Source organism: Budorcas taxicolor, chromosome X (assembly GCF_023091745.1).
Source record: "Budorcas taxicolor isolate Tak-1 chromosome X, Takin1.1, whole genome shotgun sequence".
NCBI lineage: Eukaryota > Metazoa > Chordata > Mammalia > Artiodactyla > Bovidae > Budorcas > Budorcas taxicolor.
The window spans coordinates 99,921,461-99,947,067 of NC_068935.1; the positions used below are offsets into that span (position 1 = coordinate 99,921,461).

At 41.4% G+C, this 25,607-nt stretch overlaps 1 protein-coding gene across 1 annotated transcript in view; it reads left to right on the forward strand.

Moving 5' to 3' along the window:
* EFHC2 (EF-hand domain containing 2) overlaps positions 1–21,711 on the forward strand; it is a 232,816-nt gene extending 211,105 nt beyond the window's left edge. Inside the window, exons 14-15 of the mRNA XM_052662724.1 lie at positions 105–210; positions 21,613–21,711. Coding sequence (XP_052518684.1) covers positions 105–210; positions 21,613–21,711 — 205 coding nt within the window. The remainder of the gene's footprint in view (positions 1–104; positions 211–21,612) is intronic.
* Positions 21,712–25,607: the final 3,896 nt, after the last annotated feature.

The following is a 25,607-nucleotide window of genomic DNA, read 5'->3' on the forward strand; positions in this document are numbered from 1 at the left end:
CAGTATTGAAGCACTTCTAATATTATGTTTTCATGGTAGATTTAAGCTGACATTTTGGTCCTGAATTGTACAGATTGACTCAAATCATACAATTATATTTTTAGGTTTGAAGACAGTGAAAAACAAATAAATTATGAGTCATTTTTCTGTGCCCTGAACTGGAGAGTGAATCCAGTGCCTGAATTGGAAGTGGTATCGTACATTAAAGAGGTAAAATTAACAATAATACCTGTTTTAAAAACAAGCCATAGCTACCTCCCTTGCATTTTTAACATCTTTTATCTTGAAATTATTTTTCAATGTAGAATATTAACATCAGTGCTTTTGGAAAGAGCACTGTGTATTTCTGAGTATTTGTGTTAAAGGCTAATTCACTTTCCATGCTGAGTGAACATCTGCTGTATAAGAGCGTGATTTTTCTTATGCAGCTGAATGTTTTTTAACCTAAGTTGTACCCAATTATATGGAAAATAGGATTATAGGTTACAGTTATAAATAGATATAAACACTGTTATCAGGGGATTCTGGTAATATCATCATAAGCCACAAGAGCAAACCTCAGTGGTGCATATGTCAAGAATCCCCAGTGTGTCTGAGGCGGTGCACACAGGTTTGCCTTGGGTGAAGCAGTATTGTATGGAGATGCATATTTTCTAGTGGGGCCAAATTCGAAATAGAAATTCAGTAGAAAAATGCTTGGTTAGGGAAAACAAAGTTCTTGTGATCAGATGATGCTCTCAACATTGTGGAATTGTCTGAATTCTCTAAGCTCTCTGGACCAATTGTCTTTAAGGAGTGGATGGGTGGGTGGCGGTTTGTTTATGTTTTAACATGCTCCAGAAATTGATTTTCTTGGGAAAGTCCCTTGATAAAGCAAATGTCATGTGGTCAATACTCTCAGAAAGGAGGCATTTATTCCTCCCGGTCTCTGCTGACCAGCTCATTCTGGCCTGAACTGGTCTAGTGCCCTTGGGGAGTTCCCTCAGGCATGCAGCTCCTCTGGAGTGTCAGGCAGCCTTAGAACCTCCAGATGATGGGGAAACACTGGTGGCCTTTGGAGTTAAACAGAGCTGGGCTTGAATTCTGGCCCTGCTGCTTGCTTAGCTCAGTGACTTTGGGGATAATTACTTAACTCATTAATTTATGAATTTAATTCTCAGACAAGTCACATTTAAGTATCCACTGTCAGCAGTTTTGGTGCTGTGTCCTGGGGTCTAGAGACAGTCATTTTTGCTACCTTGAGGAGGGTCAGGGGGACAAGAAGTCTTAGAGGAGGTGACACTGGAAATTTTGATGATGAATAGTAGGAGTTAGATAGGAAGAGTGGCATGGTATGCCCAGTGGCCTTCCCAACAGAGGCTCCAGGGCAAGGGGCAGCATGACTCTTGGTCAGAACCAGGAAGAATCGGTGCGGCTGGGATGAAGGCACAAAGGAGGAAGAGAGGAGAGGGATGAGGCTGGAGATAACCTCATGGGTGAGGTTTGCATATCATCCTGCAAAGTCTGGAGACCATGAGCAAATGTCCAGGAGGAGAGTGACATGATTAGATATGCCCTTTAAAGGGCCCTTGCTCTGGCTGGGTGGTGAGTAGATTAGAGAGAAGACAAGGAGACAAGTAGACCCCTTAAGAGGCTCTTTGATGATCCATCGTCACCATAGCAACAGCACACACTTAAACCATTTACTGTGTGTCAAGCTCTCTTCTAAGACCTCAAAATCTATTTGCTCATTTAATCCTCAGAGCAACTTTCTGAGGGTAGATACTTTTATCATTCCCATTTTAGAGATGAGAAAGTTAGAAGAACAGCCAATGTATGGGAGAGTGAGAATTTTAACTCAAATCTGTTTTACCACAAAGAGTGAAAAAGGAAAAAATCATTTAAATATAATTATTATTGAAGATACTGGGTTTAATTCACTAAAGTTCAAGATACTGTCACAAAAACAAGTTAATACTGTCATTTGGTAACCTTTTAAGTGTTAACTGCTCATTTGTGTCCGATTCTTTGCAACATCATGGACTATAGTCTGCCAGGCTCCTCTTTCCATGGAATTTTCCAGACAAGCAAACTGGAGTGGGGTTGCCATTTCCTCCTTCAGGGGATCTTCCTGACCCAGGGATTGAACCCGCATCTCCTGCATTACAGGCAGATTCTTTATCATCTGAGTCACCAGAGAAGTCTCTTTTAATTTCTTAGCCACACAAATATGTAATTTTTACATGTAAAAGGAACAATGATGGATAGAGTTTATGTTCTACCGTTTCATTTAATGTTACAGTATTCTGTGTTGGATAGCATCCATTTGTCCCATTGGGACTTTGCTCCAGCCCCGTCTACCCTGCTCTGAGTCCTAGGCAGCTGATCTTTGTGAGCTTCATCAGGGGGTCCCCTAGCCCTCTGGCCTCCAGTTGGGGGAGCCATTGGGATGCACCAGCAGGAGAGTGGAGGGTGGGAAGAGAAAAAAGTCATCTCCTTCCCTGACTGCCTCCTCCTCCAAGGTCCACAGCACCTGTCTGGAGTTTCTCTCCATGTAGCTGCAACCACCCTCACATGCCCCTTGAGCCTCAAGTGGTGGTCATGGCTCCTTGAGGGTCTGGAGGATCCCTTGTTGGTTTTCCTGAACATTTCCCACAACTTTGTAAATAGTCATTTTATTAAGCTTTTCTCAATTTGCACAGTCCACATATATCCTCTATTTCTTTTGTGATCCTGAGTGATACACATACTTATTTTTGCTAGTTAGCAACTACCTTTGTTGTTTTTCTCCTCACTTTCTCCTTCTCTCCTTTTCTATTCTACCCAATCCATCACCCAAATGTTTACCTATGCTTTGGGGTTTCATCATTTTAATGCACAGAAATATAATTGTACCACATGCATTTTATCTGTTGTGTATTTTTCTTAATTGTACACCATGGGACATTTCTCTAGTTTAATATGTGTAGACTTCCCTGGTGGCTCAGATGGTAAAGCATCTGCCTACAATGTGGGAGAGCCGGGTTCAGTCCCTGGGTTGGGAAGATCCCCTGGAGAAGGAAATGGCCACCCACTCCAGTACTCTTGCTTGGAAAATCCAATGGATGGAGGAGCTTGGTAGGCTACTGTCCACAGGGTCACAAAGAGTCGAACACGACCGAGCAACTTCACTCACTTCACTAAGCTGTTCTTTAGTACTGTAGTATGAGTATGGAATAATTTATTCATCCATTTCTCTATCACTAGGCATTCACGTTATTTTTACATTTTTGCCTCTGAAAATATGTAGTATCTTATTGCTTTAATTTTCATTTTCCCGATGACTATTGAGTTTGAATGAAATTTAATTACCTTTTGGTACTACAACCTACAGTAAGAAAGACATTTTTCCATAGTAACCCAGCATGCACATATACAATAGAACAAACGTTTCATGAAACAGTATTATTCTAAGTACATGCAATGATGTATGATCCTTTTCCTTCCTCCCTATTTCCTTTCTTTCTCCCCACCTTCTTTCTTTCTTTTGAATATAGTCCATTACCCATTAAATTGATCTAAGGACCTGCAAAAGGATCACCACCTACATTGGAAGGAGAGTCTGTGCAAAAGCCAAAAATCTACTTTCCCTTTAGCCACCCCTCCCCCCATTTCATCTTTTACCTACTCTGTCTGCAGGGATAGTTATTGAGCAATGGGCCTCAGGTTCTTTAGAGAGAGCATGTAAAACGGAAGGTCTGGAATCACAGGAAGCTGAACTCAAATCCTTAGCTCTATGATTGACTAACTGGGTCACTTCATGTAAGTGAGTCAACCTTTCAAGTTTCCTCATCTCAAAAATGGAGGTAAGAGTAGTGCTTATGTCAGTAGACATGAGACAGTTATCACAATACCTACCCCACAGTAACAGCTTACATGGTGGCTGTTACTATTGTTTGTAAAGTGGCAATGTCTTAAGTCCTGAAGTCAGGAGGCTGGGCCCTGAGCTGTCAAGTTTGAAAGCTAGGATCAGTGATTCTATCCTTAAAGGTACGAGTTAGAACAGCTACAGAACAGGCATGTAGCATCAGAAAGGGCCTGTGCTTCAGCAGTAAGTAGACTCTTCCAGTTGTTAACTCATTTATGGTGAGAAGAACTTTACTCTTAGGATCTCTTACCATCCCAGAGGACCAAGCCTGGAAACAGTTTAGTCTTCAGGAAACATTTGGAAGGGGCCATTCTTTTTCAGCCAGTTTAGAAATAAAAGGAAGAACATAGATATAAAATGGCACCTGACCAATTTAACCTTTAGTGAGAATTTAACTAAACTGCAAAGTCTGAAGCACTCTGGTACTCCTAAGCTTGTTATCATTTCATTAAAGAGGATATTAGATAGCCTGGGAATGTTACCAGTGAGTCTGTAATCTATATGAAAAGATGTACTGTGAATGGGTTGACCATAATATTGCATAGTTCAGACAACAGAATGAGCCATGAAAAGTGTAGTATCAAAAAAATAAAAAGAAAAAAGAAAAGCATAGTATCTCCTGACCCATACAAGTGTACATAAATGTTAATATCTAATAATGCCCTGAGACACAATGGGTCAGAGCTGTGTCACAGGTTGGCTTCTCCAGGAAGCAGATGGAGTTTTATGTGCAGGATGTTTATTTGGAAATGTCCTTGGTATCAATACCTATGGGAGGGAGAGGGGGACATTGGCGTGCACAGAGGGAGAATTGAGCTTTGATGCAAATCCAAAGGCAGCCTTTGCTGGTCCACAGGGAACTCTGGAGCTAGAATGGCTTCTCAGAGCCATCCTGAGTTAGTTAGGCCAAAATGACCTGGACTTTATCCCTGTGCATTGGTTTAGAAAGGGTAAGTGAAGTTCAGTCACTCAGTCGTGTCCGACTCTTTGCAACTCCATGGACTGCAGCACACCAGGCTTCCCTGTCCATCACCAACTCCCAGAGCTTGCTCAAACTCATGTCCATCAAGTCGGTGATGCCATCCAACCACCTCATCCTCTGTCATCCCCTTCTCCTCCTGCCTTCAATCTTTCCTAGCATCAGGGTCTTTTCCAGTGAGTCAGAAATGAGTTAGAAATTAGTTAGAAAGGGTAGCATGGCTCTTTGCAGTCAAGACAGCTCTGTAGCTGAAGTAACCCCTGAAGGGTCTTCTAGAGGCTGGACCACCAAGTCCTTACTCAAGAGCATTCTAGATGGATCATGTCTTGGCAGCCAACCACTCTTGATTGTTCTTGGTATGAACTGGGGGCCTGTCCTGTGGCACAGCCTTCTCCATGCACCTGCTCTTCTGTTACTCTCTGAGCTTTCACCCGTGGCAGGGAACTGACATGCTAGAAGATGCCATGGTTATGGAAGAGGAAGTGGTTATGCTCAAGTAGTTGGACCAGATGCATATGTCTGTGGGGCCCACTCAGGCAAAGAAAGCCTCTCACTTAGAGCTTTGGGGATTGCCAATACTTAGAGAGTCTGCTGTAGCCAAAACACTGAATGTAGGACGTTAGGACAGGATCCACCAGGTTGTGAAAGTGACGCAGCCTTGATTGTGACATGACAGATTAAAGTTCTGTTGAGAACAAGGAATGGCAGGCTGAGCTCCTGTGTGGAAGTGTGGCCCTGGTGGAGGCCAGCAGTGGGGCAGCTGCATGCTTTCCCCAATGTATGAGCTGGACAAGTCAGCTCCGGCTGAAGTTCTAGAGGTATCATGAACACCTCTATAGAAGTTACTGGCACCAGCTACCACTCGGAACCTGGGTGGGTAACTATACTCTTGGGCTGATCATTGTCCACTTAACAGGGTGTCTTCCCTGAAATGGGGATCTTACTGAGAAATGAAAAGAGACTGCGAAGCTGATGAAAGCTAGGCAGGTCCCAGTACTAGAGTCAGCACCAGTTCTGTTTGCATCAGCATGAACGGATAGGGTGGATGGTAGGGGTGGGGATTTGGGACACCTTCCCAAGCTTGATTAACTGCAGTGAATGGGAACAGTGAGAGACCAAAACAAGAGGAACAGGACCATGAGCTTTAGCCAACCAGAAGCTGAGTAGGGGAGTGGTCTGCTACACAAGGCTAGGGATTGGAAGGGCAGCATATCAGGGAGCTCTAGCAGAGAGGCTCCCCAGAACAGGGAGCACAGTGCTGGGGAATCCTGGGGTTAGGACTGTTGAGCAACCAGAGGGGGCCCATCAGCAGGTTTGAACTAAAACCTTCAGCCCTGGCCAGGGGAAAGAGCAGGCTGAGTCCCTATACCACTGAGGTTCTAGCTCGAGACTCACAGCTCTCATAGAGGAGTCAGGGTATGGATTTAATACAGGGGTTATTGACAGAGGAGTGTGTAGGGTCAAGGGAACCAATTTGGGCAGTGAAGTGCTCAGGGCCTAGCTGGAGTGGGAAGCCTTTACCCTCCCTAGGTCTGGAGAAGCAGGGAGGGACTGGTCTTATTGGAGCCCAGTAGAAGTGCTAGAGCAGTGGCAGCAGGTAGGGAGAGAAGAAATAGAATCCATACCCCTGTCTCTCGCTGCTTCCCATTGGCTGGACCCACCCGGAAGGTAGAGAATGAGAAAGCTCAAGAAGTGGTGCAATCTGCAGAGGTCAGCCTCCCAGGGCAGAGAGCTTGGTGTGAAGGGCAGAAAATGGGTCTTGGGGGACAAATGGAGAAAGAGCCAGCACAGTCTGTTACCAGAGTAAAGACTTGTGCTCTAGTGAGCAACCGTCACAGCCAATGTTTAAGGCCAAGTCCAGACGAACAGCTCCTGAAGCTTGGTCTGCTGGATGTCAGGACTGATCCCTCTGACTCCAGTAAGACTCACCTATGTGTGATCCTCACATAGCATCAGCTGAAAGAACTGGGGACCAACAACAAAAAAGCAGAATTTTCAGAGAGCACTGTGGTAGTAGCTAGCCCAGCTTTGATTTGGTGAGAACTTTCCCTGTGTGGATGGGTGGAAACTTATTGTCACCCACCAGGGCTGCTGAGTGTGGCCTGTAGCCTGGATTCTCAGGAGCTGCCTTAGCCAGGCCTCTGCCTGGCTCCCACCTCAGCCATTGGAGTAATTTAATTCTCACTCCATTGTGTGACTATCTATGGTCTCAGCATGTTGCCTGGAGCTGTCACGGCCTAGAGACCCCAATTCCATTCTATTGTGCTTGCTCACAGATGGTAACTGTAAAACTGGCAAAAGAGGTCCCACTGTTTAGAGCCTGCCTGGTTAATCTCAGAAGTCACATTTTAAAAAATAATGCTAAATCGGATCTCATATAAACTTTATAACTCACACTGTGTGACTGGCATCTTATCTTTGGACACTTCTGAGAAAAATTGGATGTGGCTTCTTTTTATGAGCACTGGCACTGCAGAAACATTAGCAATTGGCTCTGAAGTTTTCTCTTGCCACGACAGGATGATATATAGCCTTGGTATTGTAGAATAGGGAACAGTAGGGTACACCTTGGTATCTATCTTTGGACACCCCACCTTTTGAAGATCTTTTGATATTTAGAGGGTGGAATACCCTGTGGCATTTTATTTTCCCAACCGTATTGTGGCAATAAGTATCATTACCAATTTATAGATAGGAAGCTAAGACTCAAAGGCATTCCTAAAGGTCTAGATTATATAGTCAAGGGCTAGTGCCACCTCTTTAAGCAAAGTTATGTCTAATATTTCAGGTTGAATTTAACAGTTGAAATAAAAGATTATTAACCTTTCTCATTGATCTTCCCTGGTGGTGCAAATGGTAAAGAATCTGCCTGCAACGCAGGAGACCCAGGTTCAATCCTTGGGACGGGAAGATCCCCTGGAGAAGGGAACGGATACCCACTCCAGTATTCTTGCTCAGAGAATCCCCATGGACAGAAGAGAAGAGCTTGGTGGGTACAGTCCATGGGGTCACAAAGAGTCAGACATGATTGAGCAGCTAACACTTTCAGTCATTCTCATTAGATTTAAAAAATAACTGGTAAACACATACTGATTACATAACACAAAGCAATGACCTAGTAGGGAACAATACTGCCAGAATCCACTGTCATTTAAAAGGTTTGGTGATGTCTACTTCAATTGTATAAATAAGCTTATCACTAAAACTAAAAAAAAATCATGTCTCCTTGAAAACTTTACTTGCCCTGTAATGCAATTTCAAGGAAAGGTTTTCTTGTTTAAAAGTAACAACTTTTAGCCTCACTCACACAATTGAAAACTACTGGAGCTTGGTGTAGGGCAAAGAAATGCAGTTGTGAAATATTGGCAGTATAGTAAAGACAGAAATGGATAGAAACATAAACAAGTCTCCTGGTTTTATATATGAGATTTCCCTTATGTCATCAGAATGCTCTTGATTATCTTAGCAAGTATTTGCAAAATTTCTTCCTCAAATTAATTTCAATTTAATTTACTGAAATTTAATTGTTTTTATGATTTCTATCAACTTAATTTGATTATTTCTGAGGTCATGTCAACCTAGTAGAAGAAAGAAAATCCAAGAAAGGAGCAATTTCAGTTCCATACAGCACTGGATTTTTCTACAAATTCATAGATAAATAGCATCCTTTTTTATTTTTTTATTGAGCGAAGAGGGAGTAATAGAGTGAAATCACTAACATGACTCTAGCAGCCTTACATTTGGGAGGAATAAAAATAACCTTGTTTCAGTGAAGCGTGGAATTTAATTGGCTCCTGATCTTTTTCCCGCATGCATCTGGTGGCCAGTACTACAGTAGAAAATTTTAAGCTAGAAGGAGACATAATCCAATTAAATTTCCTTTTAAAAATGTCAAAGCAAATAAATCCAGGGCCTATGAGCTCACACACAGCTTTGCTGTTCTCACTGGGCAGCTGCTGTTTACTGGGTTTCTATCCAGTGCCATCTTTTCTTCCCATTTCAAGAATATGTGGTTTTACAGATTGGCAGCTACATTTTTTTTTTTTTCACCATTGATGAACAAGTAATTTATTGCCAACTTCTCTGACATCTTAAGTAGCTCCAGTGACAGCCAGATTGAAAGATGTCATGGGGCCCTCTTGCAGACAATGATTTCCAGCCATTTTAGAATCATGATTTTGTATTACTGTTGAATTTCACTCTGCATCTCGTAGTTCTTCCTTCTTCCAGAAAATGCTATGTGGCACATATTGTTTACACTCCAGATTACACTGAATTTTGCTTTGAGATTTAGGTACTGTCTCTAGAGTTATCTGGCAGTCACATTGGAGACTCTGGATCCATCCACAGTTTGGCAAGAAGTTGCTTTGTTCCAAGCTGTACCAGGACTTTCATAGACATTCTATTAATTTTGATAAATGCAAAATTGCATACTGTCTTTGTTTGACTTCCTCTGGAAGCTGACTCAGAGACAACAGATTTGCATGTAAATAGTTTTTTGGACAAAGTGAAGGGAATGCTAGCAAGGGAGCAGGGAAGTGAGAAATGGAAGAGCAAAAATATAAGGCGTATTATCAAACCAGTAAAAATGGGAATGACTGGGACTTAATGTCTATGGGAAACACAGGGATCCAGTAACCTGATATGTACATCAGAGTTATCCCCTCCATCAACTCCTGTCAGTCATCGTTTGACAGCTGCTGCTGAAGTGGGGGGAAATAATGAATTCCCAGGCACTTGTGGCACATCACGTGTGCGTGGTAAGTCACTGCAATCTTGTCCAACTCTTTGTGACCCCATGGACTGTAGCCCGCCAGGCTCCTCTGTCCATGGGATTCTTTAGGCAAGAATACTGGGGTGGGTTGCTGTACCCTCCCTCCAGGAGATCTTCCCAACCCAGGGATCAAGCCTGCATCTCTTGTGTCTCCTGCGTTGACAAGAGGGTTCTTTACCACTAGCGCCACCTGGGAAGCCCCCGTGGCATGTCACAGGGACAGCCAAAGCAGGCCCCAGAGGCCAAAGGGGCGCTCTCGGGCAGAGGAAGGCAGGTGCTGACGGTTGGAGGTTAGGTTGGTGTGCACCAAAGTGGAAAGGGTGAGAGGAATAGGACAGGTAATGGCAGAACATCTGATACATACAGATATTTAAGATTCTGATCTTGCACCTTTAGGCAGGCTGTTTTACAGAAACACAAGCAGGCTTATCCTCATCCAGAATAGGAGGGATTGACTGCTGAGGGTGAACTGTCTTGTTGTAAAATCACCATTGCAGTTATTTCCACTTAAAACTTGTGTGGTGCTGGGAAACAATATAATCTGAAGTTTTCTTCGAATTTTGTAGCGTGGGATGAATAGAAGGTCAGTGAGGACAAAGAATATTTTTAACTCACTGCCCAGTCATAAATATTATGTAATGATTGGAACATTTGCAGATTTATTAGAACAATTAGGCAATGGTAGTGAGGGGATTTCTCACGATACCAAGTGAAAGAAAATGAAGTCGCTCAGTCATGTCTGACTCTTTGCGACCCCATGGACTGTATAGCCTACCAGGCTCCTCCATCCATGGGATTTTCCAAGCAAGAGTATTGAAGTGGGTTACCATGTTACCAAAGACCTCTAAAAGAGATTGGCCACGTGATTCCTTTCAGTTCAGTTCAGCTGCTCAGTCATGTCCAACTCTTTATGACACCATGGACTGCAGCACACCAGGCTTCCCTGTCCATCACAAACTCCCAGAACTTACTCAAACTCATGTCCCTAGAGTCGGTGATGTCATCCAACCATCTCATCTTCTGTCATCCCCATATCCTCCTGCCTTCAATCTTTCCCAGCATCAGGATCTTTTCCAGTGAGTCAGTTCTTCGTGTCAAGTGGCCAAAGTATCGGAGCTTTAGCTTGAGCATTAGTCCTTTTGGTGAATATTCAGGACTGATTTCCTTTACAACTGACTGGTTGGATCTCCTTGCTGTCCAAGGGATTCTCAAGAGTCTTCTCCAACACCACAGTTCAAAAGCATCAATTCTTTAGCGCTCAGCTTTGTTTATAGTCAAGCTCTCACATCCATACTGACTACTGGAAAAACCATAGCTTTGACTAGACAGACTTTTGTTGGCAAAGTAATGTCTTTGCTTTTTAATATACTGTCTAGGTTGGTCATAGCTTTTCTTCCAAGGAGCAAATGTCTTTTAATTTCATGGCTGTACTCACCATCTGCAGTGATTTTGGAGCCCAAAAAATAAAGTCTGCCACTGTTTCCACTGTTTCCCCATCTATTTGCCATGAAGTGATGGGACCGAATGCCATGATCTTAGTTTTCTGAATGTTGAGTTTTAAGCCAACTTTTTCACTCCCCTCTTTCACTTTCATCAAGAGGCTCTTTAGTTCTTCTTAGCTTTCTGCCATAAGGATGGTGTCATCTGCATATTTGAGGTTATTGATATTTTTCCCGGCAATCTTGACTCCAGCTTGTGCTTCATTCAGCCTGGCACTTCGAATGATGTACTCTGCATATGCAGGTCAAGAAGCAGTAGTTAGAACTGGACATGGAATAACAGACTGGTTCCAAATCAGGAAAGGAGTACGTCAAGGCTGTATATTGTCACCCTGCTTATTTAACTTATATGCAGAGTGATTCCTTTAGGTGGACCCAATTACAGACAAAATTATGAGGAAGATACCTTTGCCCTCTAATTCATTAATGCCCCATTCCCCTGAGTTTCTTAAATCTTACGTCCTGCTTCCTTCATCTTTTAGATCCCAACTTGATTACTGTTAGTCCATTTAAACTAGTACTGTGAACATCTACCAGAAATTGAGGGTTAGTTGCAATTCTGGTACCAATTCCAATGTGTGTTTTCCCCCATAGCAATCAGTTCTCAGCACCAGCTGAGTCTCCTACAGGTCAGCTGGATTCTAATATTGTCTACCTGGAGATAGTATCAGATCCCACAGGCTAAGGGCTCAGTCCTACAAGACTACCTCTCCTCCTTCAGATGTCATTCACAAGTCCAAGTTGTCACCTGTGCTTCTGACCAAAGGGCTGTGGATTGGAGGTTCCCATGTCCTCCTCCTTAAGTGAAGTCACTCAGTTGTGTCCGACTCTTTGCGATTCCATGGATGTAGCCTACCAGGCTTCTCCATCCATGGGATTTTCCAGGCAAGAATACTGGAGTGGGTTGCCATTTCTTTCTCCAGGGAATTTTCCCAACCCAGGGATCGAACCCAGGTCTCCCGCATTGTAGACAGATGCTTTACCATCTGAGCCATACTTGAGTCATTGTCCTCCTCCTTGGGTTTGAGTAACTTGCTTGAGCTGCTCACATAACTCAGAAAAAACAACTTACTTATTAGATAACCTCATGTATGGATGTGAGAGTTGGACTGTGAAGAAAGCTGAGTGCCGAAGAACTGATGCTTTGAACTGTGGTGTTGGAGAAGACTCTTGAGAGTCCCTTGGACTGCAAGGAGATCCAACCAGTCCATTCTGAAGGAGATCAGCCCTGGGATTTCTTTGGAAGGAATGATGCTAACACTGAAACTCCAATACTTTGACCACCTCATGTGAAGAGTTGACTCATTGGAAAAGACCCTGATACTGGGAGGGATTGGTTGTAGGAGGAGAAGGGGATGACAGAGGATGAGATGGCTGGATGGCATCACTGACTAAATGGACATGAGTTTGAGTAGACTCTGGGAGTTGGTGATGGACAGGGAGGCCTGGCATGCTGCAATCCATGAGGTTGCAAAGAGTTGGACACAACTGAGCGACTGAACTGAACCGAACTGAACTGAACCTGTTTATTATGAAAGGATATAAATCAGGAATGGCTTCTCGGGTAGCTCAGTGGTAAAGAATATGCCTGAAATGCAGGAGACTCAGGTTCAATCCTTGGGTTGGGAAGATCCCCTGGAGAAGTAAATGGCAACCCACTCCAGTGTTCTTGCCTGGGAAATCCTGTGGACAGAAGAGCCTGGTGGGCTACAGTCCATAGGGTCTCAAACAGTTGGACACAACTGAAGCAACTGAACATCATAAGTCAGGAACAGGTAGATGGAGGAGAGAGGCATGAAGCACAGTGTGGGGCAACAGCGCAGAGTTTCCATTTCCACTCTGGGCTGAACTACTCTCCCCACACCTCCACGTGTTCACCAACCTGGAAACTCTCCGAAACCTGTACCTTTGGGGTTTTATGGAGGTTTCATTAAAAAGGCATGATTGAGTAAATCATTGGCTGTTGGTGAATGAAGTCACTCTTCAGCCCCTTGCCCCCACCCTGGAGGTATGGGGTGGGGAGTGGAGGTGGGGCACTGAAAGTTCCAACCCTCCAATCATGTGGTTGGCTCCTTTGGCAACCAGCCTCCATCATTAAGGTGCTTTTCAAAAATGTCACATTAACATAAGAAATGAGAACCTATCACTGTCGTCACTTAGGACATTCCAAGAGTTTTAAGCTAGTGGATGTGATAGAATTCCAGTTGAGCTATTTCAAATCCTAAAAGATGATGCTGTGAAAGTGCTGCACTCAGTATACCAGCAAATTTGGAAAGCTCAGCAGTGGCCACAGGACTGGAAAAGGTCAGTTTTCATTCCAGTCCCAAAGAAAGGCAATGCCAAAGAATGTTCAAACTACCGCACAATTGCACTCATCTCACACACTTGCAAAGTAATGCTCAAAATCCTCCGAGCCAGGCTTCAATAGTACACGAACTGTGAACTTCCAGATGGTCAAGCTGGTTTTAGAAAAGGCAGAGGAACCAGAGATCAAATTGCCAACATCCGTCAGATCATCAAAAAAGCAAAAGAGTTCCAGAAAAACATCTACTTCTACTTTATTGACTATGCCAAAGCCTTTGACTGTGTGGATCACAACAAACTGTGGGAAATTCTTAAAGAGATGGGAATACCGGACCACATCACCTGCCTCTTGAGAAATCTGTATGCAGGTCAGGAAGCAACAGTTAGAACTGGACATGGAACAATAGACTGGTTCCAAATCAGGAAAGGAATACGTCAAGGCTGTATATCATCACCCTGCTTATTTAACTTACATGCAGAGTACAGCATGAGAAATGCTGGCCTGGATGAAGCACAAGCTGGAATCAAGATTGTTGGGAGAAATATCAATAACCTCAGATATACAAGTGACACCACGCTTATGGCAGAAAGCTAAGAAGAACTAAAGAGCCTCTTGATGAAGGTGAAAGAGGAGAGTGAAAAAGTTGGCTTAAAACTCAACATTCAGAAAACTAAGATCATGGCATCCAGCCCCAACACCTCATGGCAAATAGATGGGGAAACAGTGGAAACAGTGACAGACTTTATTTGGGGGGGGCTCCAAAATCACTGCAGATGGTGACTGCAGCCATGAAATTAAAAGCCTGTTGCTCCTTGGAAGAAAAGTTATGACCAACCTAGACAGTATATTAAAAAGCAGAGACATTACTTTGCCCACAAAAGTCCATCTAGTCAAATCTATGGTCTTTCCAGTAGTGGATGTGAGAGTTGGACTATAAAGAAAGCTGAGTGCTGAAGAATTGATGCTTTTGAACTGTGGTGTTGGAGAAGACTCTTGAGAGTCCCTTGAACTGCAAGGAGATCCAACCAGTCCATCCTAAAGTAAATCAGACCTGAATATTCATTGGAAGGACCGATGCTGAAGCTGAAATGCCAATACTTTGGCCACTTGATGTGAAGAACGGACTCATTTATAAAGACTGTGATGCTGGGAATGATTGAAGGCGGGTGGAGAAGGGGATAACAGAATGAGATGGTTGGATGGCATCACTAACTTGGTGGACACGAGTTTGAATAAGCTCCGTGAGTTGGTGATAGACAGGGAGGCCTGGCGTGCTGCAATCCATGAGGTCACAAAGAGTTGGACATGACTGAGCGACTGAACTGAAGAGTTTTAAGAGCTCTGTGCCAGAAATGGGGGCGAAACCAAATATACATTTCTTACTATAAATCACCAGATCATATTGCCAATGTATAAATATTAGGTTCCTCAGGCACTACAAACTCAGACATTTAGGCAGAAAACATCATGTCCATCTAGAACCTGGAGAAAAGTGACAAAGGTAAATAAACTTGAGGGAAGTGGTATTGATTTTAGAGAAAGGGCGTAGCGGAGCTGGAGCTGTCAGGAAAGCATTGTGTGAGCCACAGGATTTAAAGTGGTCAGAGTTAAAAGAAATGGGCTATTGTTGTTGGGGGTAGGAAATCATTTCCTCCCACCATTCTAGGTTCTTTTGGCTGGTTTAATAGTTAAAATGAGGTTAAGATGGATTAACAGGAAAAGAAAAAAAACAACAATTGCTTATATATGAGGAATCCACATAAACATGAGAGATTCCAAAGACAGGTAGAATGAGTTATAGATGTCATTCTTGACTAAAGGACCAAGGAGAAGGGGTTAGGGGTCTGGGACTGCAAAAGAAAAGGGAAGGAAAGCAATTCCCAGGAAGATGAAAAGAGCAAATGTTTGGTAAAGAAATCTTTGCTGGGCCATGCAGAAACAATGAAACACAGAAAGAAATTTGAACAAGCAGACTTTGCTCAGTTCCTCCCTGTCTACTTCACAGGTAGTTATTTGCTCTCTTGGAACAAGCCCTTTATCTAAATTCTTTTAGGCACTTAAGGGGGAGGTAAAAGCTCTTCCTGAGTCTTTTGTTTCTTAAAAATAATCAACTTAAAATAATCCTCATGCCAGAGAGGCACATTTTGGGGTGGCAGATTTTGCTCCCATACATTAATTTTTCATCCTAAATTGTCCTTAACTTCAAATCTCAGAGCATTTTCCTTGAGTTTCATTTACCCAGGTTTGGCTTTTTGCTAATAAATTTCTCATCTCCAAACTCTTGAGTTATCATTATTCCAATATAAGTTCTTCTCTTTAGTTTTCTCTTGTTGTTAGGATTTAAATCATGATTTCTTGCTCAAAAATCAAACAAAAATTAAACCAAACAGTTCAAAAATGTTGCTGCCGAATAAAGAATGAAGATCTTCTAATACTGACCTGTTTCATGAGAGAAGATAATTTCATTGTAATGTTATATGTTACATAATACGTTTCTTTTTTGTATTGAAAACTTCTGTTTAAAAAAAGCCTATCAGGAAATAGTGATTGTGAATGTACATATTTGTACAATGTTCTTCTATAACATGGTAAAATTAAATACAGTCAGCCTTCCATATCCACAGATTCACCCAACCATGGATCAACAGTATTTGGAAAAAAAAGATCTGGAGAATTCCAAATAGCAAAGCTTGAATCTGCCACACACCAACTATTTACATAGTGTTTACATTGTATTTACAGCTATTTCCATGACATTTACATAGTATTAGGTATTTTAAGTAATCTAGAGATGATTTAAAATATACAGGAGGATATACATAGATTATATGTGAATACTCCACCATTTTATGTAAGGGACATGAGCATCCTTAGATTTTAGTATCTGCAGGAAATCCTAGAACCAAGATACTGAGGAACTACTCTATTACTTAAGAGTGAAAATTGCTTAAGATCTTATAATGAAATTTTTGAGGACATGTTGAATAGTTGAATTGGATGACTTGATCTTAGCCTTCATTGATTAAAAAGAGATATATATATATATATATATATATATATATATATACATACACATAACACATACACACACACACATATAAAATACACATACATTTTTTATATGCACATTCAGACACACAGTGATTTACTACTTTAGGGCATAGGAAAGACATTTCTTGAAGTTCCATGTAGTATGAATTACACAGAATACACCCTAGGTGTTGGTTTAGCCATGATCCATCTGAATAGTCATTTCCTTCTTTACACAGCTGGTTGGGTAGTCTGGACTCAGCCTCCAGCATCCAACAGGAGGCATTCTTGAAAGAGAAGCATAGTGTCCCTTCAAGAATCACAGTTTTTTCTACTTAACTATTCTTGTTGAAAATGATGGGACTAAATGTAGTCATGTAGGATGAGAGCCAGCTGCTTCTGAATAGGCCTGCTCCTTCCCTGGGATTTGGAGGATAGCCCAGCAGATAAGCAGAGCTCTGGAGCCCTCAGACTGGGGTTACGGTCCAGACTCCTCCACTTACTGGCAGTTTGACTTTAGACAAGCTACTTAACCCTTCTCTTGCCTCAGTTTCCTTTTCTGTAGATGAGTATCATAATAATACCTACCTCTTAGGGTTTTATGCTGCTGTTCAGTTCACTTCAGTCACTCAGTCGTGTCCAACTCTTTGCAACACCATGGACTGCAGCATGCCAAGCTTCCCTGTCTGTCACAAACTACCAGAGTTTACTCAGACTCATGTCCATCGAGTCAGTGATGCCATCCAACCATCTCATCCTCTGTTGTCCCCTTCTCCTCCCACCTTCAATCTTTCCCAGCATCATGGTCTTTTTAAATGAGTCAGTTCTTCACATCAGGTGGCCAAAGTATTGGCATTTCAGCTTCAGCATCGGTCCTTCCAATGAATATTCAGGAATTATTTCCTTTAGGATGGACTGGTTGGATCTCCTTGCAGTTCAAGGGACTCTCAAGAGTCTTCTCCAACACCACAGTTCAAAAGCATCAATTCTTCAGCACTCAGCTTTCTTTATAGTCCAACTCTCACATCCATACATGACTACTGGAAAACCCATAGCTTTGACTAGACAGACTTTTGTTGGCAAAGTAATGTCTCTGCTTTTTAATATTCTGTCTAGGTTGGCCATAACTTTTCTTCCAAGGAGCAACAGGCTTTTAATTTCATGGCTGCAGTCACCATCTGCAGGGATTTTGGAGCCCAAGAAAATAAAGTCTGTCACTGTTTCCACTGTTACCCCATCTATTTGCCATGAAGTGGTGCGACCAAATGTCACGATCTTAGTTTTCTGAATGTTGAGTTTTAAGCCAACTTTTTCCACTCTCCTCTTTCACTTTCATCAAGAGGCTTTTTAGTTCTTTTTAGCTTTCTGCCATAAGCATGGTATCATCTACATATCTGAGTTTATTGATATTTCTCCCAACAATCTTGATTCCAGCTTGTGCTTCATCCAGGCCAGCATTTCTCATGCTGTACTCCGCATATAAGTTAAATAAGCAGGGTGACGATATACAGCCTTGATGTACTCCTTTCCTGATTTGGAACCAGTCTGTTGTTCCATGTCCAGTTCTAACTGTTGCTTCTTGACATGCATACAGATTTCTCAGGAGGCAGGTGATGTGGTCTGGTGTTCTTACCTCTTTAAGAATTTCCCAGTTTGTTGTGATCCACACAGTCAAAAGGTTTGGCATAGTCAATAAAGTAGAAGTAGATGTTTTTCTGGAACTCTTTTGCTTTTTCGATGATCCAACGGATGTTGGCAATTTGATTTCTGGTGCCTTTTCTAAATCCAGGTGTTGACTTAAAATCAAATAGATTCCTGGATACTTCTCCAGCGAAGATGAATTTATTTGCAATCATCAGAGAATTGCCATGGGGACCCAAAGAGTCAGACATGACTTAGCGATTAAACAACAACAGGAAGAGAAGTGCATTTTGGGGTTCTGCAGCCATGATAAGCCATGTGCAAGTTCCTTCATGGCAAGGGAAGGAGAACGCTTGAGAGGAAAAGGAAATTGGAAAAGTGGTAGCAAGCAAAGGGTCCATTTCTTTTCATTGGCTGTGTCCTTACCAGCGAAGAAGAGGAGTTGCTCTTCTTCTCTTGTGTTCTGCTTGTAATGGAGAGCATGAAGGCTTCCTCTTCTGGTCCCCTGACTCTATTTAACTGAAGTTTCTGTTTATTAATTTTTTAAGCTGCAGCGATTAAATAGCTCAGTATATCACTTAAAAGAATACCTGTCATATTGTGAATAACCAGTAAATTTATAATCATTGTCATCATCAATCATCTCTTAAACTAAGACTTTATGCTTCAGTTAGAGATGCCAGTTCTTGGTGCTCTTTGGATTCTGATTCTGCAACATCATTATTAATTATCACCGTTTTACATATAACCCATGTTTCAGTGACTTCCACCTCTTTGCCCATTTCTGGAGTTTAGGTCTGTGCTATACAGAACCCTGTTTCCAGATATTTACCAGAATCTTTACCTCGCTGTCTTAGGGGTACCTCAAATTAAAATGCCCCAAACTGAGCCTAGTTTCTCCCTGTGATCATCATTTCCCAGTTAAAAGTGTTTAAAACTTCTCCTCTTTGTGCTTTTTAATTTTCTTTACAATGTTGCCCCCCCCCCCAACACACGTCGCTCAATTCTTGTCTACCCAAAACCTCAGAATGTGAACTTATTTGGAAATGGAATCTTTGCAGATACAATTAAAACACCTACTAAAAGTTAAAATGAGCTCATACTGGATTAGAGTGGCCCCTAAATCCAGTAATTGTTGTCATAAGAAGGCTATGTGATGACAGAGACACACACAGACACACAGAGAACAAGATAGAGGCAGAGAAGGGAGTGATGTATCTACAAGCGAAGGAACTCAAGGGAGAGCCATCAACTCCCGGAAGCTGGGAGAGGGGCATGGGACAGTCTCCCTTAGAGCGTCCAGGAAGAGCCAGCCCTGCCAGCACCTGGATTTTGGACATCTGGTCTCTTCGTGGTGACAGAATGCATTTTGTGACTTTAAGCCTCTCAGTTTGTGGTAATTTGTTATGGAAGCCCTAGGAAACTAATACAGACATCGTCAGCTGTTACCAAATTTAGAAGTCTTAGAACCATCCTTATCTGTATTAGTTTATAAGGTCACTGAGCATATTGAATTAGGGGGCCTAACCTACTCCAGGATGACCGCATCGAGCTAATTACATCTGCAGTGACCTCACATTCTGAGGTATCAAACGGTTAGGACTCCAACATGTCTTCTTTGAGGGGACACAATTCAACCTATAACTTGACCTCTTTCTTTTATCACCGCTTCGCATCAGTCACCTTCCAGGTATTGTGTGTTCTACTGCGGCAGAGTCTTTCAGATTTAGTTCTTATTCACCCCAGGCTCAGCTGCACTGGTTATGGCATAGTCATCTCTCCCTAGGATTATTGCAGTAACCTCCAAAGTGATTGTCCTCCTTCCTTTCATTCTTCATACATCCAATGAGTTACCTAATAAACTTTCCCTAGCCATAGCATAAAGCATAAACTAGCACAGAAGGCCTCAAGTTTGGCCCTGCCTTTTCTATCCAACTGCCTCTCTTCTCGCTTTGTACTGCGTACCCCAGATACACAGTACAGGATACTCACCGTTTCTTGAAAAAGGATTTTTTGGGTCTCCAGGCCTTTGCTTATACTATTCTCTATGCCTGGAACAGCCTTCATCACTTTAATCCCCTGCTTCACTGCTTGCTGCTCAAGACTTCCCTGGTGGCTCAGTGGTAAAGAATCCACCTGCAATGCAGGAGATGCCAGTCCTTGGATTGGGAAGATCCCCTGGAGATGTAAATGGCAACCCACTCCAGTATTCTTGCCTGGGAAATCCCATGGACAGAGAAGCCTGAAGGGCTACAGTCCATGGGGTCACAAAGAGCCGGACACAACTTAGTAGCTAAACAACACATCAACAAACTGTTCCTCATCCCATAAAGCCCAAGTGAAATATCACTTTCTCAGGTTGCTTTCACATCACATAGAAATAGAGAGCCCTTACCTGTATTTGTGTGGTACCTTGTGGCTCCAGATACTAATTTGGCACTAGGAGAGATTTAACAGCTCTTATATACAACAGTTAACCTTGACAATAGAAATATAGGTAGCTATAGTTATGGACTTACCTCCTCCACCATTGATAATAATATTAATTAGCCATTGCAGCATAAATAAAAGTATGTATATGCCTATGTGTATAGAGATTTATATATATAAGATTTTTGAAATCTCCTTAACACGTTTATTATTACATAATTGCATTTTGTTACAAGCCACCTTAGCCAAATAATTCTTAAACCTCTTTAGAGTGAAGGTGTTTAGCAAATATATATACATATATGTATCACATAATGTGTGTGTGTGTGTGTGTGTGTGTGTGTGTGTGTGTGTGTGTACACATGCACTCACTCAGTCATGTCCAAGTCTTTGCGAGTCCATGTACTGTAGCCCAGTAGCTCCTCTGTCCTTGGAATTTTCCAGGCAAGAATACTGGAGTTGGTTGCCATTTTCTTCTCCGGGGGATCTTCCCCACCCACAGATGGAAGCCAGGTCTTCTGCATTGGCAAATAGATTATTTACCACCGAGCCACCTGGGAAGCCCATGATATATCATGCATGCATGTGTGGGGGCTTTCTCCACCTGTACGGTTCTGGGACCAGCAGCATCTTGGGCCATGTTCTTCTCATGGTGATGGCAGAGGTACAAAGGCCAAGCCAAACCATTCTAGCACATTAAGGCCTCTGTCTGTGGTATATCTGCTAGGATGACATAGGCCAGAGCCAGCCATGTGGCCAAATTCATGCCAAAGGGAAAAAGGACTCCTTAGGAAACAGGATTCCATAGGAGGTTCGGCAAATTCACATGGCAAAGAGCACAGTATATATAATTCTAATACAGGGAAGGACAAGGGACCGAGTATAAGAATCCAATCTACTGCGGAGTCCTGATGATCTGAAAGTCAATGAAATGTCTGCTTGGAAAATAAACTACTTAGCCAAGAGCTTATATAAATGACAAGGAACAAACAATTTGATGTTGCATTTATAAAACTGCACTTTCAAATGTAGTTCTAATTATATCCTTCTTTGTGTTTTTTTCCCCAGAGATGTGAAGATGAGTGGCTTGGGATGCCATCACCTATTCCTGTGAAACGCATTTACTATTTAAACCTTTTAAAGGATGTGTTTGGCTTAGAAGAGTAGTAACCATGCAGTTTTGGTTAACTTCCTTTGATTTTCTAATTTCCTGCTTTAATTTTTGCCAAGTTTATTTCAGCAGATATAATTCCATTAAACAAAAGAGACAAGGTTCATATTGAATTAAAATCCATATTCCAAAATTAATCTCCTTTTGTCATTTCAGGTTTTCAGAACCTCATATTGCTGATGTACCTGCACTATTAAAAATGCCATTTAAAGAAACATTGAGCATTTTTTATTATATATATGATTTATTAATACCAAGAATCTTACAGTAATTTTCTATCCAATGTAATTTGATTCATTACAGCACAAAAAGAAAATGACTTTTGACAGCTATATAAGACAATATAAAATCAAATTATATCAGAACAATAAGTTGTGATTCTATTAAACATTTTCTGAAATCTTTTTGACAGACTCTTATTACTTACATAATTAAACTTTGTAACAACTCACCTTTTCAAAATAATCCTTAAACCTCTGTAGAGTGAAGATATTTATTTTTTCTGAAATTAACAAAGCTACAAGAAGAAAAAAGACCCCTCCCCTACAACATACAAACACACACACACACAATTTGAGAAAGTAGAATATATGCAGTTATTTTTTTTTAACTTACACAATTTAGGAATATATTGTTGTTGTTGTTTAGTCACTAAGTTGTATCTGACTCTTTAGCAACCCCACAGACTATAGCCCACCAGGCTCTTCTGTCCATGGGATTTCCCAGGCAAGAATACTGGAGTGGGTTGATGCATGTGTATATAATTATAGTATGACCAAAACTGTATTATGTCTGAAATATTTAAGGATGCGAATGTTGAGGATCCTGAGAGGTTGTTTTTGGTTCATTATGTACACATACATCACCACCCAGAGGTTTTAATATTCTAAGACTGTGACATGTTTCCCTTTTGCTTTTCTCTAGTTCTCTTTTTCTTCTAGGACTATGCATTATGAGTCTCAGCAGAACTTTGGTCATGTAGTGTACATTTGATTACACCTCATAATCACGGACCTCTGGGAATTCACTGTGACAAATTTGTCTCAATCTACCTCGTTCTTCAGTGTTGGGTACTGGGTATCATAAACCCAGTTGCCTGGTGTTTTTAGAGACGATGGAAGCCTGTGGAGAAAGGTCTTTAACACTGACCCAGGGACTGCTCTGAGAGGAGGAAGAGGAACTGACGGCATCTCAAGGGCCTCTTCTATCTTCTTATTCTTTCACTCTGCGTTTGCAGTGTTTTGCCTAGAAATGAGCTGGCTTCTTGACACTCAGATGTACCACTTTGCTCGACAACAATGACTGCTTCATTTTTAAAATTTGAAGTTCATCAGTAAACCATTTCTATATATAAACCTAGGATAGTTCTACATGTGCCATTGTTAAAATAGATCTCATAGGATTTTCCAATAAACTAGAATACTCAATTTGTATACTAGAACCATTTACCCATAAAGTCTAATTTTGACTTCTTGATTTTTGTCCCAGGTTTTTTTTTTTTCTTTAAGACAGCTGACAGTGCCAAGCTATTTTGTCACTTTGAGATTTTCCATTCCCCAGAGAGCAAGCTTTTAGAAGGATGACACTTTCTTGGAACTTTTCTGGCTGACACATTCGTCACTTACCTATTCAACTCTTCAGTCTTTCCCTCAAGATTTTAAATGTAGATAATTTAGCCCTGGTACAGGCTTGTAATAAAGTTCATTTGAGAAGTGGGAGGAGAAAAGGGAAGGAAGCAAGCCAGTGATATGCTCCTGAGTTTGTAGGATGACAGCTGCTTGTTCTGATACATACATGTGTGTGTCACTGCCTTGGTTATTCACAGAACAAGTCCACAATTAGCAATTAAATGGCCATTATAGGAATCATGTGGATAACCATGATACATTGTAGTCATACAGACACTTTAAATAATTATTCTTTTTATAACAGCCATATACTGAAGGAGATTTATAATTTAGAGATAATATGCCCATTAGTAAAGTTTATGACCCAATAAACAGCCCCCATTAGTTAATAAATGCCAAAGCCATAAAAACAAAGATTATTAATAGAATTTTTATACCTCCCTCTTTTGCTGGTGGTCTCAAGACACTGAAGGGAAATGCTATCTTAGGAAAAACATTTATTCTCGTTATGTAAATATCAGTGAATTGTCTTACAATCCATCTGGAAATCTCCCAGCCCCCACCTCCTTGGTCCCAGGTGGTCCTGAAATGCTGACGCAGTCTGCTTAGGTTTCAAGCTGTTGATAACTCTGGTTTTCAACACAAATAAACCCTGTGACTCAAATCTTTGGGAGGTGTGGGAAAGATGGCTGTAATTTTGGTCTTTACCCTCTGAAAAAGGGAAATCCCAACTATTGCCATTATTCCAGAGTGTGTGTGTTCATCACTAAGTCATGTCTGACTCTGCGACCCCATGGACTGCAGCACACCAGGCTTCCCTGTCCTTCACTATCTCCCAGAGTTTGCTCATTTCATGTACACTGAGTCAGTGATGCTATCTAACCATCTCATCCTTTGCCACCCTCTTCTTCATTTGCCTTCAATCTTTCCCAGCATCCTATGGTCTTTTCCAGTGAGTTAATTCTTTGCATCAGGTGGCCAAAGTATTTGAGCTTCAGCATCAGTCCTTCCAATGAATATTCTGGGTTGATTTCCTTTAGGATTGACTGGTTTGATCTCCTTGCTCTCGAAGGGACTCGCAAGAGTCTTCTCCAGCACCACAATTTGAAAGCATCAGTATTCCATAGTAATACCTTTTAAAAGTTTCACCACCTTTGCACACACTTAGATTATTAGCTGCTTCTTTTCTTTCCTCTGAAGAAGAGAAATCACAACTATTGTCATTGTTCATGGGTAATAATATTTTAAAGAAGTTTCACTACCTTTGCATATACTTATATTTTTAGCTGCTAATATTTCTCATTTTGATGGAAAAGCTGGTGCTGCCTCTTGATGTCTGGGTGAGTTGAAGGTTAATATAGGCAAACCTTTTGTACTAAGAACTAACTTTTGTTTTAGTATTCCTGGAACTGTGGGAATGATTGATAAAGTCATTTGAAAGCCCAAATTGAATCGTGTCTTTTCATAAGAAACTGATTAAAAGCTGTTGCAGTTCACTTTAAATGGTTTGCTGAGTCATTGTTGTAAAGTATGGATGTTGTCAGCAAATGACTAATTTTCAGTGTTTATTTGCCTTCCTCCCCAGCTTTTTAACCTAACTAAACCATTTGGACCCAACTGAAGAGCCTTGTGGCTATGTTTATTGGTTGATTTATTTATGTATTGAAGTATAGTTGATTTACAACGTTGTGTTTCTGGTGTATAATACAGTGATTCAGTTATACACATATATATTCTTCTTATATTATTTTCCATTATGGTTTACCACAGGATATTGAATATAGTTCCCTGTGCTATATAGTACAGCCTTACTGTTTATCCATTCTGCATATAATGGTTTGCATCTGCTAACTTCCAAACTCCCAATCCACCCCTCCCCTACCGTGCCTCCCCCTTGGCAACCACAAATCTGTTCTCTGTGTCTGTGATTCTATTTCTGCTTTGTAGATAAGTTCATTTGTGTCATATTTTAGATTTCACATATAAGTGATCTTATATGGTATTTGTCTTTCTCTTTCTGACTTACTTCACTACAATATACTTCAGTATAATAAGCTCTAGGTCCATCCATGTTGCTGCAAATGACATTATGTTATTCTTTTTTATGGCTGAGTAGTATTCCATTGTATATATATTGAATATATCACATATTCTTTATCTACTCATCTGTTGGTAGACATTTAGATTGTTTCCATGTCTTGGCTATTGTAAACACTGCTGCTATGAACATGGGGCCTTTTTGAATTACAGTTTTGTCCTGATAT